The sequence below is a fragment of the Rutidosis leptorrhynchoides genome, chromosome 9 (genome assembly GCF_046630445.1).
Source record: "Rutidosis leptorrhynchoides isolate AG116_Rl617_1_P2 chromosome 9, CSIRO_AGI_Rlap_v1, whole genome shotgun sequence".
Lineage (NCBI taxonomy): Eukaryota > Viridiplantae > Streptophyta > Magnoliopsida > Asterales > Asteraceae > Rutidosis > Rutidosis leptorrhynchoides.
This window is the reverse complement of record NC_092341.1, coordinates 46614968-46635812: the sequence shown is the minus strand read 5'-3', so window position 1 is coordinate 46635812 and position 20845 is coordinate 46614968. Positions and strand designations below refer to the sequence as shown.

Below are 20845 nucleotides of genomic sequence, written 5' to 3'. Positions count from 1 at the left end.
ACATTCAATTCAAATGGTTGTGTTCTACCTACTACCTATGTCTTCATTTACAAGCAATTTCTAAGCTTGACTATTTATAACATGATTAAATATCTCAATTATTAATATTTTTAATATTATTATGAGATTAAAACAGGTGACTTATTATCAGTTGTCTAGAAGTAAACGGAATGGCTTCGTATCCCATACAGACTATGTGGGCAAGTTCTTAAATTTAACCGTGGTTGGCTACCACGATTTATCAAGTGGGTCTAGAGTTTAGGGTTAGAGTTTCGTAATTTAAATGAATAACTGTATTATATTTCTCGCAAAAACAAGAAATTACAGTTTACAGGGGTAACCAAAACAGATTGCAATTCATTCAGAAAGTATCTTTGACAACTCAGGAAGTAAATTACTTAGAAAATTATGCTGTGGTCACATAACATATTATATTTTCCGATTGGTAAATACATATATATATATATATATATATATATATATATATATATATATATATATATATATATATATGTATATATATATATATATATATATATATATATATATATATATATATATATGAAAGGTCAACTAATAATGGATCTATATATACATATGTTAGTTATTTGGTTACTCGTATTCCTACAATCGGCATCAATTGCTACTCATTGTCTTTTGCTTCTTAGTTTTCACTTTTTTAACAATAAATATGGCATCAACAATCACAGAGTTTGCGCACTTACAAATCCCACTTTCCGAAATATTAAAGGCAACAAACAACTTTGCTGGTAAAAATATCATCGGGAAAGGTGAGTTTGGGAAGGTTTACAAGGGGAAACTTATGCGTAACGGGGAGTCAATAAAAATTTCCGCACGGAGGTTAGACCGCAAGCGTGTGCTAGGAGACGTTGAATTCTTGACTGAGATCTCGGTGCTTTCAAGTTTTCATGATAATTCTAATATAGTCTCGATGATTGGGTTTTGTGACGAGCAAAATGAGAAGATCATCATAAACAAGCATTATAAAAGAGGAAGTCTCTCGAGGTATATAAGCGATCCGGCCAGCCTCAAATGGGAACAAAGATTGGATATAGCTAATGAACTTGTGTATGCAATTAAAGACCTCCATGAGATAGAAGGAAGGAGTTATATTGTTATACACCGTAACATTAACTGCTCTACAATCTTATTAGATGATGACTGGAAGCCTAAGTTATCTGGTTTTGAATTTTCCATCAAACAGCCGGTGGAACGAAGGAACCAAGTTTTTCTTGGTCGTGCGTTGGGAACAAAAGGGTATAAGGACCCGGCAACTGAAAAGACTGGCGGTGTGACGGAGAAGTTGGATATCTACTGTTTGGGTGTCATTTTATTTGAACTTTTGTGCGGGAGGAAAGCATACGAAGAAAATAGGTTGCTAGCTCCACTGGCCAAATTTCATTTTGAAAAGGGAACATTGCAAGATATAATTATTCCTGATTTGTGGAATCAAGCGGAACCGCCATCGCTAGCGATCTTTTCAAAGGTTGCGTATTCTTGCTTAGAAGACGAGCCAGCAAAACGCCCTAATTGGTACCATATTAGGACCGAACTTGTGATTGCAAATTGGAAACCGTCTGATAATGTGGTAAGGGGGTCTTGTCATATTGTTGTTATTAGTCTACCCGTAGTTCATTTATCTTTTTTATAGTTGCAATGACTATTGATAAAATTAGTTTTATAAGAGAAAATGATTTTTTGTATTTATAGTATTTGACAGAGGGTGCTCCTTGTGTGCAATTCACTCGGCACCAAGTATCGCGCTCAGGGGGCTTGATTACCCGAGTCTTACCCTCTATGGAGGAGTCAATGTAATCGTTAATAGGAGGTTTCCTCGCTAATCCAAAAAAATTGAAATGAAATACTATCATTACTCTAATATACTAAGACACACACACCAATGTCTATTTAGCAAATGATCTTTATTTATTTGCTAGTATTTGTTACCTACAAAGAGCAATAGCAAAGTCTTATTTAATTAATTTAAAGCGTTTAATGCAGAATGCGAAAGATAAGGAGGATGAGAAGGATACTTTGGAGATTTCTAAAATCGAAAGTTCATCAACTGATGTGATTCATCCTAAATCATTCTACTCCTGGAAGGTAATCAACGTGCATACACACATAGTTTAAGTATTTAAGCTGACTAATCAGGTGAATTAGATGAAAGTTGAATTTTCACTATAGCATAATACTAACGAATTAAATTTCAAAGGATTCTACTAAAAATAATTCGGCTTTAATTAATGTATGATAAAGTACTTGCTATTTAAAACCATAAGTGTATTATATGGCCCATTAAATGAGCGGATAATCATGGAGTCTAACCCCTGAGCTTGCTTATGGGAATTCTTATGAGAATTCTGGTCACCACCGTCAACACATCGTCAACACATTGCAGTTAAGCCCCATTACTGAGTTACCCTATGGCCTATGGGGTTAATGACTATAGTAAATATAAATTATGTTTGTCTAAAAAAATAATATTTATTTGAGGACGTAAATGCTACCAATTAGCCTTGCAATTATGTTTAAAATTTTGATTTTCTCTCCTCTTGAATTTCTTTCAAGACTACCACACAAATAACATAATGCTGAAATAAGATGGAATAGTCTAGAAAACCTAGTAGTTAGTTTATCATTTAATTATATTTTCCAACTCCATATATTGGTGCACGGTGTACATTAAATTTTTTTATTTTTTTTTTGGACAACGATTGAGATCACCCGAGGGGGACTAAACCACCCGTTGCGATCATCTCCCGTTTTGATTATGCCGATGCAGCGATAATAACCCCGCCCCCATCGCTGCCTGGGAGGAAACCTTGAAACCGATCTAAGGGCACGGCCAAGTAAAACCCCCCTCCCCTTTACCCCCCAACGATATGGGAAAAGTGCCATGGGTGGATACTTCATGGCAGGGATGAAATTAGGTAGACCACTAACCGCTGAACCACATCACAACTTCCGGTGTACATTAATTTCTTTTGTTTATAAGGGAAATAAATAAACAAGATACAAACATTATTAAATTGCATCCTCAATATTTTGGCATGTATAACTGATAATCTTCTTTAATTTCCGCTGTATATCACATGGTAAAGAAGTGGGAACACTTGCAGATTAACATCGTAAACATCAACATACCTGATCTAGCTCGTGAAAAGTTGCACATGAGAGCAGCTCCAGGTCGTGCTACTGCCCTTTTCAGAGCAGAAATCGAATGTTTAAACAACAATTATCTTTCTTCCATTGAAGGTGAGGATAAATATGAACCAACCATAAGATCATACAAGGTAACGGTAGAAAAAATTGTATATAGAGATGTTGAACTCAAAGAAATAGAAACTCTTAGTATCTGTAGGCATCCCAACATAGAATCTTTTCTTGGATTGTCTTACATAAATGGTTATGTATATCTTTTCTATAAGCATGTTTCTTTAAGGTTCCTTGATGAGTGTTTGAATGATGGTACTCTTACCTGGGAAAAACGTTTGAAAATCTGCATCGGTGTTGCACAAGGGTTGAATTACCTGCATAATGAGATGGAGGATCAAAAGACCGTAATCCACCGTGACATAAATAGTGAAAATATTGAGTTGGACGATGTTTTAGGGGCAAAGATTGTTGGATTTTACAACTCAGTATTCCTGCCTCCAAATCAAGATGACGATGCTCTCCATCTCAATGACATTGTTGGTAAAAGATATTATGTAGATCCAGAGGATGCTGAGACCGGTAGGCTAAAAAGAGAATCAGATACTTTTAGTTTTGGAATAGTACTGATAGAAGTTCTATGTGGAAAGCGCGCTGAATATCTGATTGAAAATGAGGGTTGTGATTACTATGAGTTGGCACATTTGGCACGAGGATGGTTCGACAAAGGAATAATAAAAGAAAAGTTAGCTCCTACATTAAACAAAGAAAAATATGGAAACAGTTGTTTCCTAAGTAAGGGGCCTAACAAAGATTCTTTGGATGCATTTTTGAGGATTACGTACGAGTGTCTGGCGCCAACCCAAAACCAACGCCCACGAATGGAAGTGGTCGTGAATGAACTTCAAACAGCGTTATCTTTTCAAGTAAGTTAGTTTTTGGTCAATTCTGTTTCAATAGGCTGCATACATGATCATTTTATTAAGTCTATAGTATTGCAAATTGAATTTGGGTTGACTTAAAGGCATCAATAAATATAACATTTTAGTATTGAACGATGGGGGATTACGCAGTTAAATGAAGTATACGATCATACACCTCCGAATTAAAACTCTGGTTCATAATCACTATACTATAATACATATATGCATATGTCTAATTAATACGTCATTAGATGAAAGAGCATGTTGAAAAGGGGGAAAAACATTGATTACCTGCCCTGCAACATGATTAAAATGCAACTGGGGATAAACTTAAGAACTCCAGTTTCTAATTACTTCGCTGAAATAGTTTATGTCCAGAATTCAATGGATGTCGTAATTGCTATATATATTTGATAGATTGTTAGCCATTATTGTACTTAGTATTATACATTATAATCTGTGAATATATATTTATTATATATCAATGTATGATCTCATGATACACAGGAAACCCACAAGGACCCACTCAGAATGTCATTTGAAGATATTAAATTAGCCACAAAAAATTTCAGTTCTGACAATAAGGTTGGAGTAGGAGGTTTTGGGAGCGTATACAAAGGAGACATGGTGCATGGACATGGTAACGGATATAATACCATTGTTGTAAAGAAGTTAGATACAAGTCATGGTCAAGGGGAGAAACAATATTACAATGAGCTACAAATTCTTCACGAATATAGGCATGAGAATGTCATTGGTCTGGTAGGTTATAGCAACGAAACTGACGAAAAACTCATTGTTTATGAATATGCACCTAAGGGAAGTCTAGATAGGTATTTGAGCAATGCTAGTCTTACATGGCGAAACCGACTAATGATATGCATTGATGTTGTAACCGGGATAGATTTCCTTCATGGAGGTACTCACGGAAAAGAGGTGGTGGTACACAGGGACATCAAAACAGCCAACATTCTATTGTTTGACGATTGGAGGGCAAAAGTCGGCGATTTTGGGCTTTCCTTGATAAGTACAATTAATGAGGATACTAAATTTACCATCGATCATGCGTGTGGGACAATGGACTATGTGGACCCGTTGTACTTAGAATCTGGTCTTTTAACCAGAGAGTCTGATATTTATTCAATTGGGGTGGTTTTATTTGAGATATTGTATGGGAGAGTAATATATGCAATCGACAAAGACACGAGTCGGTCTCTACTCAGTTTCATTAAACAAAACGTTAAAGAAGGAAAAACATACGAGATGGTGCTTAAAGTTATCAAGGAAGAAATTGTGCTTCAATCACTTGGTACATTCTTAAACATTGTCTGCAAGTGCTTAGATAACGCTAGAGAAAAACGTCCAACATCAAAAGAAGTCTTAGTCCAATTGAAGAAGACATTCCATATTCAAGTATGTGATCTTGCTTTTTGTTGGGATTGTGTGAAGATTAAACTAGAAAACGAAAAAACGAAATTTTTGGAGATCTCATTGGGATCTCTACTATGGAAGCAGAAAAATTAATGTGGGGATTGGAATCGAGTGTAATCATAGCACGACCACTTTGGGATACTAGTTGGATCTCATGGCAGCCAATATATCTTAGTTTCATAATATAATTACTCTTGTATCGTTTACTTAACATACCTTAGCTCATGTAAACACAAAAGCTACGGAAATAGTGAATTAATTCTCTAGAATAACCATTTTTTAATATGAGATCGGATATAACCACCTTGAATTCGTTTGTCACATTTTTGTATTTATTTATCTTGATTGCTTTGTATGATTTTTCGTTATTTATCTTGATATCTGCGTGTCTAGCTTCAATTGGATCTTCGCTAGGTATCAAAAGAAAAATTGTAATTGGAACAAGTGGATGCAGTCTCCACTCTTTTCCTTGTGATTTTTTTTCTTCCCTTTTTTGTATTCTTTGTTTTCTCTAGCTGCTCGCTAGTTTTTATTATAATCTCAGCCATTCGAAAAAAAGCTATGCAGTTATTATATGCTTATTGTTTGTGCGTGTAACACGATTACACGTTACTTTGTTTAGGAACGTTATTTACTAATAACCTGTATTAAAGTGATTAACAAATTATTGTTGTTGGTTGTTGTTTCTGTTGGAAAACCGTGTGTACTTTTACCAATTTCAGATTAACGCATCGGATAGTTAAAATAATAATCTCTTAATATTTTATAAAAACATTTACAAGATTATATATATTCATATATTTAATGAAACATGCACACGATTAATTTATCCCAATGATCCAATTACACCATAATAATTGTCATGAATATAAAACAAAAGAGGAGTTAACGATATACCTTTCTTGGAGAAATTGATGAGACGGAGAGAAACTTACGATCAAAAGTATGACCGTCTCTTAGGATAGTCCACACTACACTTCAAACAACGTCAATTGATGCTAGTCCAAACCCAAGTAATAATTAATCAACGTTTGATTAATATTATGAATCCAAAATGATACTCCGTATGAAACAATGTTATTTTTTCTTACTCCCTCTCTTTTCAATTCTCTCGTCCATATATATAATATGAAGTAAAGTAAAGAGTATCAATCAATTTGGATCACGGATATATTTTCCTTTTTGAAAGTTGTAATTATGATTTACACGTTTTAACTTCTTTTTTAATTTTCTTTTTCAAAGTCGTATTTCTCAAATACTTTAGGGTATATTATGTAACTTATAATTAATAATTTCTATCATGTCGCTTTCATGTGAATAGTAAATTAATTAATTTCGTTTCATTTACTATTCATGTGAAAAGTAAATGAATTAATTTCGATTTACTATTTTGTTACTTGAGTAATATATATATACATCATATATATATTTTATTTGACTTCTCGGTGTATATGTGTGTGACCCCGAAGGCTCAAATGAGGTTGGCCATATAGTTATATGTTGTACCTTGCACATTAATCCTACAGACTCCCACTTGTGCATGGCACAACACCAAGTAACTATACAAACAATGGTAAGCGTCTAGCAACACGTCATTGTCCCCAAATTCATGTGAGAGTAGTTTCTCGAAACTTTTTATGGTAAGTTTTAAATGTCATTCGTCCTTTTGTTTCAGATACTTTAGTTAAACTTGAGATATGGATCATCGGTCATTCTCATTTGTTTAACAATTTTTTTTCTCGATCTTAGAACTGAATTAGATCACCAAACTAATTAAGTATCATCTTAATTACATCTGGATGCGGCCACACAAATATCTTATACATTCATCGAGGAGCTCAAAAAGTATCTAACTCCAAACATTTTAGAGGAACAAATCGTATATTGCATACACATGTCTATCACGAGCTTTACATTATACCCAATAATGGCCTTTATAACAGCCTTATTCAGGACATCATTTAACCATATCAAAGTACAATGTTCCACACATCAAAACTGGCGTGCATCTCAAGTCTAAGGACATAAAAACATAATCACTAAAAGATTCACTACTGACTATGATCCATGTAGTGACATCTCATGGTTGGGTCATTCCAATATTCATCATCAATGAATACATATGAATTTTGGTCTCAGTAAGTTAACTATTCATCATCAATGAATATAACCAAAAATTCATATTAATCTTAATTCATGTTATTCCCATAACATAAACGATTATGGAGATTTTGAATAATCAACAATTATTCATGGATTAAACATGCTAATATAGAACACAGTGATATAAATGAAACTGATCATACCAACTATATATCAATTCATTAAGATAAAACTGCTTAATGTTCCAAAAATATCCAAATACTAAATTACAAATTAAAAAGATCGGTAGCATAACGAAGTCCAATACTGCTAGCATGATCATCATGCTTGTTGTGTGTCATGGGCTTCGTGAACGGGTCAGCCACATTATCATCTGTATGAACCTTAAGAATACTAATATCATTCCTCTCAGCGACTTCTTGAATGTAGTCAAACTTTCGAAGAATGTGTCTGCTACCTTTACGTACATGTGATTCTTTCGCAAGTATAATAGCACTTGAATTATCACAGTACATTTCCATAGGGGATTCAATGCTGGGAACTACTCCGAGTTCAGCAATAAACTTCCTAATCCAGACAGCTTCTTGAGCAGCTTCTGAGGCATCAATGTATTCTGCTTCCGTTGTAGACTGTGCAACTGTGCTCTGCTTTGAGCTTCTCCAATCAACTGCCCCGCCATTCATGACAAAGACATACCCTGACTGGGATCGAGAATCATCTCGGTCAGTTTGGAAACTAGCATCTGTATAACATCTAATACTCAACTCTTCTTCCAAACCACCGTAAACCAAGAACATATCTTTAGTTCTCCGTAAATATTTAAGAATGCTCTTAACAGCAATCCAATGTTCTTCACCTGAATTCTGTTGATAACGACTCGTCAAACTCAAAGCTAACGAGACATCAGGTCTAGTACATAACATGGCATACATAATGGATCCTATAGCCGAAGCATACAGAACACATTTCATTCGTCTTATCTCATCAGGTGTGATAGGACTTTGAGACTTGCTCAAGGTTATGCCCTTTTGCATGGGCAATGCTTGATAGTGCTCCAAACGAACATATATTTAGTCGTAATATCATCCCAATATGTAAAGTTTTTAGTTGTAATTATTCTATTTTTAAGTTGTAATTGTTTAAATAAATAAATGTGAAGACAAAGCACGAAGATTAAAGAATTGAAGAAAAAGTGCCACTAAAGCCTGAAAAGTGCCACTAAAGCCATAGTGCACTCAAAAGTGCCACTAAAAGTGAGTTAAAGACTTGCGCGGATTTTGGAAGTTAATGAAAATAATTTTTTGTGCAAATTACAAATTGCAAAATGCAAAGTACAAGATATTAAATAGTACGAAAGGACGTTCGAAAATCCGGAACCGGGACCTGAGCCAACTATCAACGCCCGACTCAACGGACCAAAAATTACAAGTCAACTATGCACAAGAATATAATATAATATTTAAATAATTATATAAATTATTTATATATTATATAAATTATATTAAATAACGTCGACAAGCTAGAAAACAAGGCATGTGGACTGGATCCAGGTGGCCATGCGATCGCATGGCCTGGAAGCCATTTTTCCATGCGATCGCATGGGCTGAAAATTCTGGCCACATCTATAAATGCAACGAATTCTGGCCGAGTTCTTTACACAATAATAATAATAATACTCCCTCTGTAATATATATATATATATATATATATATATATATATATATATATATATATATATATATATATATATATATATATATATATATATATATATATATATATATATATTAGTTTAGTTTTATATTAGATTAGTTTGAGTAATGTAAAAGGTTATTTTACGGGTTTTAAAGTCGAAGTTCTGTCTGTGTAAAGCTACGCGATAAATACTCAATGTAAGTTATGTTCTCCTTTTTAAATTAATGTCTCGTAGCTAAGTTATTATTATGCTTATTTAAGCCGAAGTAATCGTGATGTTGGGCTAAAATATTAAAGACGGGGTAATTGGGCTTTGTACCATAATTGGGGTTTGGACAAAAGAACGACACTTGTGGAAATTAGACTATGGGCTATTAATGGACTTTATATTTGTTTAATTGAATGATAGTTCGTTAATTTAATATAAAGATTTACAATTGGACGTACCTATAAATAACCATATACACTCGATCGGACACAATGGAAGGGATATTTATAAGTACTAATAATCGTTCATGTAACCGGACACGGGAATTTATTAATAGTCAATGGACTTATTAAAACAGGGGTGAATTATATACCAGGAAAATTGGTGTAATTATAGTTTAAGTCCCCAATTAGTTAGAATATTTGACTTCGGATATAAGGATAATTTGACGAGGACACTCACACTTTATATTTATGACTGATGGACTGTTATGGACAAAAACCAGATGGACATATTAAATAATCCAGGACAAAAGACAATTAACCCAGGATAATTAATTAAAATCAAAAAGTCAAACATCATGATTATGGAAGTTTAAATAAGTATAATAATTTTATCTTATTTCTTATCGCATTTTATTTTACGCACTTAAATTATCATCATTTGTATTTTTCATTAGGTTTTAATTGTGACTTAAAATACAAAATCGACAAACCGGTCATTAAACGGTAAAACCCCCTTTTATAATAATAATAATTGTAATATATATATATTTATATTTTGTACAAATATAGTTGTTTAAAATATAGTGTAAAATAAGCCGTCTCCCTGTGGAACGAACTGGACTTACTAAAAACTATACTACTCTACGATTAGGTACACTGCCTATAGTGTTGTAGCAGAGTTTAGGTATATCCCATTTGTAAATAAATTAATTAAAACTTGTATCATATTTCATCGTATTTCGTAGTAAAAATATAACTATTTTGTATATACCCCTACGCACATCAAGTATTTTTGGCGCCGCTGCCGGGGAAGCGGCGGAACTCTATATTTTTAATATATATTTGTATAAATATATTTATTTATTATTTTTAGAAAAACAATATAAAATCTAAAAAAAAAAAAAAACCTGGACTGACAGGCCATGCAGTCGCATGACCCATCAGCCTAAACCCCATGCGATCGCATGGGGTGGTCTGACACGTCTGACCTGGTACGCCATAAATGCAGTTAGGGTTTTTAATTTATAATTATTATTAATTAGGGTTTTAATTAGTTTATAATTTTAGTTTTAATTTATAATTTGTAATTTTAAGTTTATTTATTATTATTAAATATATAGATTAATATTTTTATATAATAATAATATTTTTATAAAAATTGTAATTTTATCATTTTTAGTTTCTTTTTATAAATTGTATCGCTTAATTCGTAATTTTTATATTTATCGTTCGTAATTAGTTTTAAGACTAGTATTTTGTCGTAGTTACTTTATTTTTAGCTTTTAAGACTTTGCCGTAAAATCCCTTAAGTGCCTTTTCTTTAGACTAAGATTTAGGTGCTTTAGAATTTTGCGACGCCATTTTAAAATTTCAGTACTTTTTAAGTTATTGCCGTTTTGGATATAGAATTCCTTTTAAGCTTTAATACCTTTAGACATAACTTTTAATATTTAGTTTTTAGAATACTAAGTTTCGAAGCTTTATTTTCTTATTTTTATTTTTCGACTGTTTGTTTTTCGACATTTATTTTTCGACCTTTTATTTTTCGACGTTTTTCGACGCGCTCTTTTTCTTTCTTATTTCTCGACGCTCTAGTTTTTAGGACTTAGAATTTTTTCTATTTCTTCTCTAAAATTTCAAAACGAAAAATTATTTTAAGCAGTTAAATTGATAAACATCCAAATTTTCTGGTTCGTAGTAATAGTTGGATTTGTTAGTGGCAAGTTGTGGGCTTTCGATTTAAAGGGTCCTGGCTACCTGCTGCATCTATTGGCTATTCGAAACGTGGGCAAAAGCAGAAAAGTCTATTAATTTGATAACTTATAACTAATAGGATAATTAGTAAATGCACCACATTGTAGCTAAAATTTGATAAAAAAGTGTATTACGGAAAATTTTGAGAATATGTTGGAAACTCTTTCTGACATGCGAAATCAATTAAATCAGTACTCTCAAACGAGTGTTGATGAAAATTCATTCGGTCAATCTTGGATCACAAATGACGAAACGATAACTGGTTGTGAAGTCTGTGGAGATTATCACTCAACATGGGAATGTTTTTATTACGTTCCTATGGAAATTTATGCACCCATAGAACCTGAATGGAATGATTATGAAGAACACAATTCAAATTGGGATTATTCCCAAGAATATATCCAAACTCAACAACCAGAAGACGAAGAACATTATGTGTCTGAAAATCTTTTAGACAATATGAAAATCAAACTCGAAGAACTCGATGCTCAAAATGAACAAATGAGAGAGTTTGTAAATCGGCAAGCTGAAACTCTATCAGATTACACACCTGTTGATCTGAGGAGTATTGTGCAAGAAAATCTCATATCATCGAATTTTGATGAATTTGAGAGCTCCGAAATCACCAATTATCCCGATGATACTTTTTATTCAGCTTTACCAATTTCACAACATATCGACACATTAGCCTCTACCGACGAAATCATCGATCCATCAATGGATGAAGAAGAAGTAAGGGTGACAAATTGGTACTCTTGGGAAAATGATAACGTTGAAAATTTTACCCCCGAGACCAAAATGGTGGGACCGATAAGTACCATTAATGAAGAAGAATTTGCTTCGATCCCGAAATTCACCATTCCACAACCTTCTAACCCAATATTCTCAATAGACGAGTCATCTACCAAAGATGAACGACAAGCTGTAATAGATATTGACACCTCGAATTTCACCCAATTGGGTAATAGAGGTGAAAACTTTGATCCCGAGAATGAACGAAAGGAAATGTTAGGAATTGTCCACCCTATAGAAATATGTATGTCGGTGTATATCGATCCATTTGACCAAGAACCAGAAAAGAGACATATCCATTTACTAAAAGTTACACTTAAAAAAGAATTAAGTAGTGACGATCGGGTAGGTCTAAAATTTAAACCCATTGATATATTTTATACCACCCGAGATGTAAATAACTGGCTCACTATTTTAATTCGTGGAACTTATTCTACCGACTTCACATGTCGTCAGCTAAGTATGGGAAAGTCTAACCCCACTTAACGTTAAATTCGGGGTTCGAGTTAGTGCATAACTCGTTAATAAACATGCATAATAAGTTAGGGTAAAAGACGCATTTTCAAAGATTAGTAAACAGTTCAGAAAAGCAACCGTTTTTGAAGAAAAACATGTGTGATAAAACAAGAAGGAATGAACGATGAGGCGCGCCATCTATCATTCGACGAGCTTTGTAATTACAAACTAGGTATTTTTAATCACTTTTCTACACTTATCACCCTCGTGAATTTATAATTATAGTCTGATTTCATGCAAATGAGGGCATTGCATGATCTCAAGTGTGGGGAAGGGTTATAAATTCTCTCGGGTTTGCACTTGGTTTATTTGCCAAATTTTGTGAAAATTTTAAAAATTTTCAAATAAATGAATTCAAAATCATGTTTATACATATTTATGAACGATGAAAACTAGGTGTTAATACCGAAATTATCGTTACCTCGGAAAGGACATAAATTGAGAAACACCCTAAAACACTTGAATTCATTTAAAATGGAATAAAAGAGAATAAAAAGGCAAAGAAAGAAACTAAGTGTGGGGAGAATGTACCAAGTTATTCAATTAAAAAACTATCTATCACATGTTTCTGTAAAGTTATTGCAGGTGCTTTTGTTTTGGACGATACTAATCAGTTTTACCCGATTTACTGTAATATATTTGAAAGAAAGATGGATCTACACGATGAATCAATTCCATCATTAAAAGGAAGTAAAGTCTTTCGAAAAAAGACACGCGCTTCTTGATTTAGGTCAAGAAGTTGTCGTCCAGACCAGCTGTAGGTTGACGAAAAATCTAGAAAAGTCATCTCTAAAATCAGCAGGAAATCCACGGACCTCAGCATCAAACAGGGTCGCCAAGTGGTTAGACTTATCCTAACCATGAGAGGATCTGTCTCGTAAAATGGGGAGGACGCCGTGCAAATTAGCTTGATAAGACTAATGAATCAGACCCCCAGAAAGGATAATCTCCTTAAAGATAAAAAATCAGCTTTTAAGACTGATATTACTCAATCCTTGAGATTGACTTTAAAGATTGAGAATTACAAACTCATGAAATTCAATGATATCTAAACTCGAGCTTGAACGAGAAAATATTTTGATCAAATTAAAACCGATTTATTTTCTGAAAACCTATTTTCAATGCGTTCATTACCATTGAACGTAAAATCCTAGGAATTCATCTGGAATTCATTAGGTCACCTGAACCAAATCGGGTGTCAACCGTAAGAACGGTGGTTGCATAGCATGGTCGAAGACAGGACCTTGTGCCAGACCGAAATCATAGGGTGATATTTACTATTGCTCCTACAAAGGATAGTAACTGCATCCAACACGTTTTAGACCATGAACATCTGCATGTCATTAGACATCGCCTTAACAGTTGCTTGTTCAACGCTTTCCTTTACAACCGGACGGTAGTTTACTGAAAGGTAATATACGGAGCAAGTATACTGGACGTGTTGTTTTCCTAATACAAGGTTAGCAAGTGGGTGACACAAAACCATAAGTTTTGAGCTAAAATTTTCAAATCTGAAACCCACCAAACCCACAAAAACATTTTGCAAACACCGGTGAAGGGTTATTCCGAAAAACTTATCTAGGGTAAAAGCTAGAATGAATTTTCAAAAGATCAAATGTTTTCATAAAGATCCAATTTCCTTAAGGATCGAAATTTTTATAGTCATGTGGGACTGTAAACCACATCGTTACTATCATTGTTTATACCGCCGTATCAAAATCACTAATGTATAAAGTGTGAAGAATAAAGAAGTGATTCGTGTGATTTAATTTCAAGTTCTGTATTGCTTGAGGACAAGCAACGCTCAAGTGTGGGGATATTTGATAGTGCTCCAAACGAACATATATTTAGTCGCAATATCATCTCAATATGTAAAGTTTTTAGTTGTAATTATTCTATTTTTAAGTTGTAATCGTTTAAATAAATAAATGTGAAGACAAAGCACGAAGATTAAAGAATTGAAGAAAAAGTGCCACTAAAGCCTGAAAAGTGCCACTAAAGCCATAGTGCACTCAACAGTGCCACTAAAAGTGAGTTAAAGACTTGCGCGGATTTTGGGAGTTAAGGAAAATAATTTTTTGTGCAAATTACAAATTGCAAAACGCAAAGTACAAGATATTAAATAGTACGAAAGGACGTTCGAAAATCCGGAACCGGGACCTGAGCCAACTATCAACGCCCGACTCAACGAACCAAAAATTACAAGTTAACTATGCACAAGAATATAATATAATATTTAAATAATTATATAAATTATTTATATATTATATAAATTATATTAAATAACGTCGACAAGCTAGAAAACAAGGCATGTGGGCTGGATCCAGGTGGCCATGCGATCGCATGGCCTGGAAGCCATTTTTCCATGCGATCACATGGGCTGAAAATTCTGGCCACATCTATAAATGCAACGAATTCTGGCCGAGTTCTTTACACAATAATAATAATAATACTCCCTCTGTAATATATATATATATATATATATATATATATATATATATATATATATATATATATATATATATATATATAATATATTAGTTTAGTTTTATATTAGATTAGTTTGAGTAATGTAAAAGGTTATTTTACGGGTTTTAAAGTCGAAGTTCTGTCTGTGTAAAGCTACGCGATAAATACTCAATGTAAGTTATGTTCTCCTTTTTAAATTAATGTCTCGTAGCTAAGTTATTATTATAATTATTTAAGCCGAAGTAATCGTGATGTTGGGCTAAAATATTAAAGACGGGGTAATTGGGCTTTGTACCATAATTGAGGTTTGGACAAAAGAATGACACTTATGGAAATTAGACTATGGGCTATTAATGGACTTTATATTTGTTTAATTGAATGATAGTTCGTTAATTTAATATAAAGATTTACAATTGGAGATACCTATAAATAACCATATACACTCGATCGGACACGATGAGCGGGATATTTATAAGTACTAATAATCGTTCATTTAACCGGACACGTGAATGGATTAATAGTCAATGGACTTATTAAAATAGGGGTGAATTATATACAAGGAAAATTGGTGTAATTATAGTTTAAGTCCCCAATTAGTTGGAATATTTGACTTCGAATATAAGGATAATTTGACGAGGACACTCGTACTTTATATTTATGACTGATGGACTGTTATAGACAAAAATCAGATGGACATATTAAATAATCCAGGACAAAAGACAATTAACCCAGGATAATTAATTAAAATCAAAAAGTCAAACATCATGATTATGAAAGTTTAAATAAGTATAATAATTTTATCTTATTTCTTATCGCATTTTATTTTACGCACTTAAATGATCGTCATTTATATTTTTCATTTGGTTTTAATTGTGACTTAAAATATAAAATCGACAAACCGGTCATTAAACGGTAAAACCCCCTTTTATAATAATAATAATTGTAATATATATATATATATATATATATATATATATATATATATATATATATATATATATATATATATATATATTGTACAAATATAGTTGTTTAAAATATAGTGTAAAATAAGCCGTCTCCCTGTGGAACGAACTGGACTTACTAAAAACTATACTACTCTACGATTAGGTACACTGCCTATAGTGTTGTAGCAGAGTTTAGGTATATCCCATTTGTAAATAAATTAATTAAAACTTGTATCATATTTCGTCGTATTTCGTAGTAAAAATATAACTATTTTGTATATACCCCTACGCACATCAATGCTCCGCGCTTAGAATTTTGCATGTTATATCTTCGTAAGATTTTGTCAATGTATGTACTTTGACTCAAACCAATAAGCCTTTTGGATCTATTTCTATAGATCCTGATTCCTAGAATATACTTAGCTTCTCCAAGATCTTTCATGGCAAAACATTTTCCAAGCCAAGATTTGACATCTTGCAAAGTTGAAATGTCATTTTCAATAAGTAGTATGTCATCAACATACAAGATCAAGAAGACAACTTTGCTCCCACTAGCTCTAATATAAACACAGAGCTCATCTTGGTTTTGAGAAAAACCAAACTCTTTGATTTTCTGATCAAACTTAAGATTCCAGCTCATGGATGCTTGCTTTAATCCATAAATGGATTTTAGAAGCTTGCATACTTTAGTAGGATGCTTAGGATTCACAAACCCTTCCGGTTGAACCATATATACGTCCTCGCTTAGGTCGCCATTTAGAAAAGCGGTTTTGACATCCATTTGCCATATTTCATAATCATGAAAAGCAGCTATGGTAATAAGTATCCTAATTGATTTAATGCTCGCGACTGGTGAAAAAGTTTCCTCAATCAATTCCTTGAGTTTGAGTATAACTTTTTGCCACCAACCGAGCCTTAAAAGTATTTACATTACCATCCATGTCAGCCTTCTTCTTAAAGACCCATTTACACCCCACTGTCTTGCAATTGGGTGAAAGATCAATCAAGTCCCATACTTGATTATCTTTCATGGACTGCATCTCTGCCTTCATAGCATCTCCCCATTTGTCAGATTGTGGATCTGACATGGCTTCACCATAGCTAGAGGGTTCATCATAATCCCCTAGATGAGGTTCATTTGAATTAATCAGAAGATTTAACCTCTCAGGTTGATGAAGAGTTCTACCAGGTCTACGAAGTATAGGTGCAACACGTTCTGGCTCACCAACAGTGTGTTCAGCTTCAACGTGCGATTGGCTAGTGCCTTCAGAAGGTATGTTACTTTGTGATTCTTGAATTTCTTCAAGATCTACTTTACTCCCACTGACTTCTTATAAGAGAAGATCTCTTTCAAAGAATTCAGCAAACCGAGCAGTAAACACTTTGTTTTGTGACGACCCGGGAATTTCCGACCAAATTTAAACTTTAATCTTTATATATTTCTGACACGATAAGCAAAGTCTGTAATAATGAAATCTCAAAAACTTTGAACTATATTCATGTATACATTCGACCTTTGACTATTCCCGACGATTCACGAACAAATTGTTTGTAAATAAATATATATATTATAAATATAAACATAAGTATATATGTAAAGGTAAGGATAGATAATAATTGTAAATAATAAAACATAATTTAAATCAAATATGTAAAAATAAAATACAAAATAATTATGTTATACTTTAAAATGAATCTATATATAATTTCTATGTATGAATATTGTAATATATATATATATATATATATATATATATATATATATATATATATATATATATATATATATATATATATATATATATATATATATAAAATGTATAAATAGTAAATATTCAATAAAAGTTATTATATAATATATTATATGATAATTAAATATTACATAAGTAATAATACATATACAAGTATAAATATAATTGTTGTTATTACTTTTAATAATAATATCAATACTAGTATTATTAATATTATTTTAAATATATAATCTATAGATGTGAAATTAATATATATATATATATATATATATATATATATATATATATATATATATATAAGTGGTTATAGTAATATTATTACTAATATTATTATTATCATTAATATTATTATTATTATTATTATTATTACTATTATTATTATTATTATTATTATTATTATTATTATTATTATTATTAATATTGTTATAAGTTTTATAGTTATAAGTATTAATTAGTAAGATAAATTATAATCTATAAAGAGATATATAAATACAGATTTAATTACAGTTATATAAATACAGACATATAAATATAAATACTGATATAAAACATTTGTGTCCATCTCCATCAAAAAAAATTTCTCCTGCCTGCTGTTTACTCGTGATATTATGTTATTAAACTTGTGATACAAACAAACAATCAATCAATTCTGTTGCAAATTATTATACAGCTTTTTATTTATATATATATTTTTGTTTTTTTGTCTGTTGAAGAAAATAAGGACGAACCCTTTCAACTCTATAAACCAACCGATTCATTTCAATTTGTTAACAAAATTAATTTCAACTTCTCCACCCTCAATATCAAATCAAAACTGTCCATGATTGTTTATTTTTATTAAAGCAAAATATTTTTTTTAACAGCTCGAATATACCTCTGTTCAAACACTTTTTAATCATATTTCAAATATGAATCAATTTTAAAAATCCATAAATGTAGGAGCGTTAGGAGCTATCTATGTAAACTTCCAGCAAAGTTTGAACTTCTAATTTTTCGAATTGAGTTTGAATTCACGAGTCAAAGTTTTGGTTTTCAAAAGTCAAACATTTTTCTTGGAACGAATTCGAGTAATATGGTACAATTGAGGTTCAATTGATGATACTCGTATATTCTATAGATGGTTTTAAAGATATTTCATGTAGATAACAAGGCCTCAAAACGTACCAATTGCGAAATCATAATTTTGTTTTTTTGTTTTTTTGTTCTTCCAGTCGAACAGCAGGTACCGATTATATTTTTTTTATTCGTTTCATAATTAATACAAACACTAAATATTTGATTTTCTAATTAGTTTGAGGAACCTAAAAATCTTTTTTTTGTAATGGATTCAATGATAAAAAAAAAAAAGAGTTGTGGTCGATCAGAATATAATGAAGAAGAAGGGAAATAGATAGCAAATATATATAGTTCAAATAAATATTAGATTGGTATAAATCCAGGAAAACGAAAGTGGAGGAGTGGCTGAGTGCTGTGATGGGTGAGCGAGAGGTCTCGGGTTCGAGCCCGGGCTGGGCTATTTTTTTTTGCAAAATCATTTCTTTGAGGTAGCCTTTATGTATTCATTATTATTATTACTTATTAATATTAACTATTATTATTATTATTATTATTATTAACATGATTATTATTGTTATGATTATTATTATTATTATTATTATTGTTATTCATATTAGTATTATAATTGTTATTATTATTAAATATTACCAAATAAATAGTAATTATTAATTATTATTATTATTATTATTAGGTATTAGTAATATTATGACTATTAATATTATCATTTTGCTATTATGTAACATCATTAAGTATTAATAGTGTTATTATTGTATTATTAATTATTAATATTGATATAAGTATTATTATGATTAGGATTATTATTATTATTGTTGATATGAAAATAATACAAACTATTATAATTATCATTAATATTAGTATTAGTAACATTTAGAATTTTTATTATTAACAGAAGTATTATTATTAAGATTACCACTAGTAATAAGATTGTTATTATTATCATTATTATTATTAAGTATTAGGTATTATTATCAAAATTATTATTTTCATTACCATTTCTATTAAATTATTCACTTTATTAAAAGCTACTATTAATATCATTATTATGAGATTTATTGCATAAACTATCATTAATATTATCGTTATTATTAATATTAGTACTATCATCATTATTATTGTTATCACTTAAAATATTATCTTAAAATACTATTTTAACAAATAAATGATGTTTATATATTTAATACATATAACATAACAAAATTTAATATTTTTATATACAAAATGAATATATGAAACAAATATATATTATTAATATAAAAAGGATATAATTAATAAATTTATATATACATTTGTTCGATTACAATTATGAGTATTAATATATATACAATGATATAGGTTCGTGAATCCGAGGCCAACCCTGCATTGTTCAGTTCCGTCGTATGAATATTTTTACTACAAAATATTGTATTGTGAGTTTTATTTGCTCCCTTTTTAAATGCTTTTGCAATATATATATATTTTTGGGACTGAGAATACATGCGCTGCTTTTATAAATGTTTTACGAAATAGACACAAGTAATCAAAACTACATTCTATGGTTGAATTGTTATACCGGATATCGCCCTTGTTGGACTTGGTAGCCTAAGAATTGGTGTTTATTATAATTGCCACCAATTGACGCGAATCCTAAAGATAGATCTATGGGCTTTGACACGCCCCAGTCAGAGAATTTGAACTGCTTTAGTACTTCGATGTTTATATGTTTGGGGATATTCTAGATGCATTTTGTTAATGTCGGTTACCAGGTGTTCAATCCATATGAATGAATTTTAAACACTTA

General features: G+C 31.5%; 1 protein-coding gene across 1 annotated transcript; it reads left to right on the top strand.

Moving 5' to 3' along the window:
- Positions 1-691: 691 nt before the first annotated feature.
- On the top strand, positions 692-5624 carry LOC139868004 (uncharacterized). The gene is made up of 4 exons (XM_071856345.1): positions 692-1609; positions 2023-2124; positions 3144-4103; positions 4608-5624. The coding sequence occupies exons 1-4, from the start codon at positions 692-694 to the stop codon at positions 5622-5624; spliced, it is 2997 nt and encodes a 998-aa protein (XP_071712446.1).
- Positions 5625-20845: the final 15221 nt, after the last annotated feature.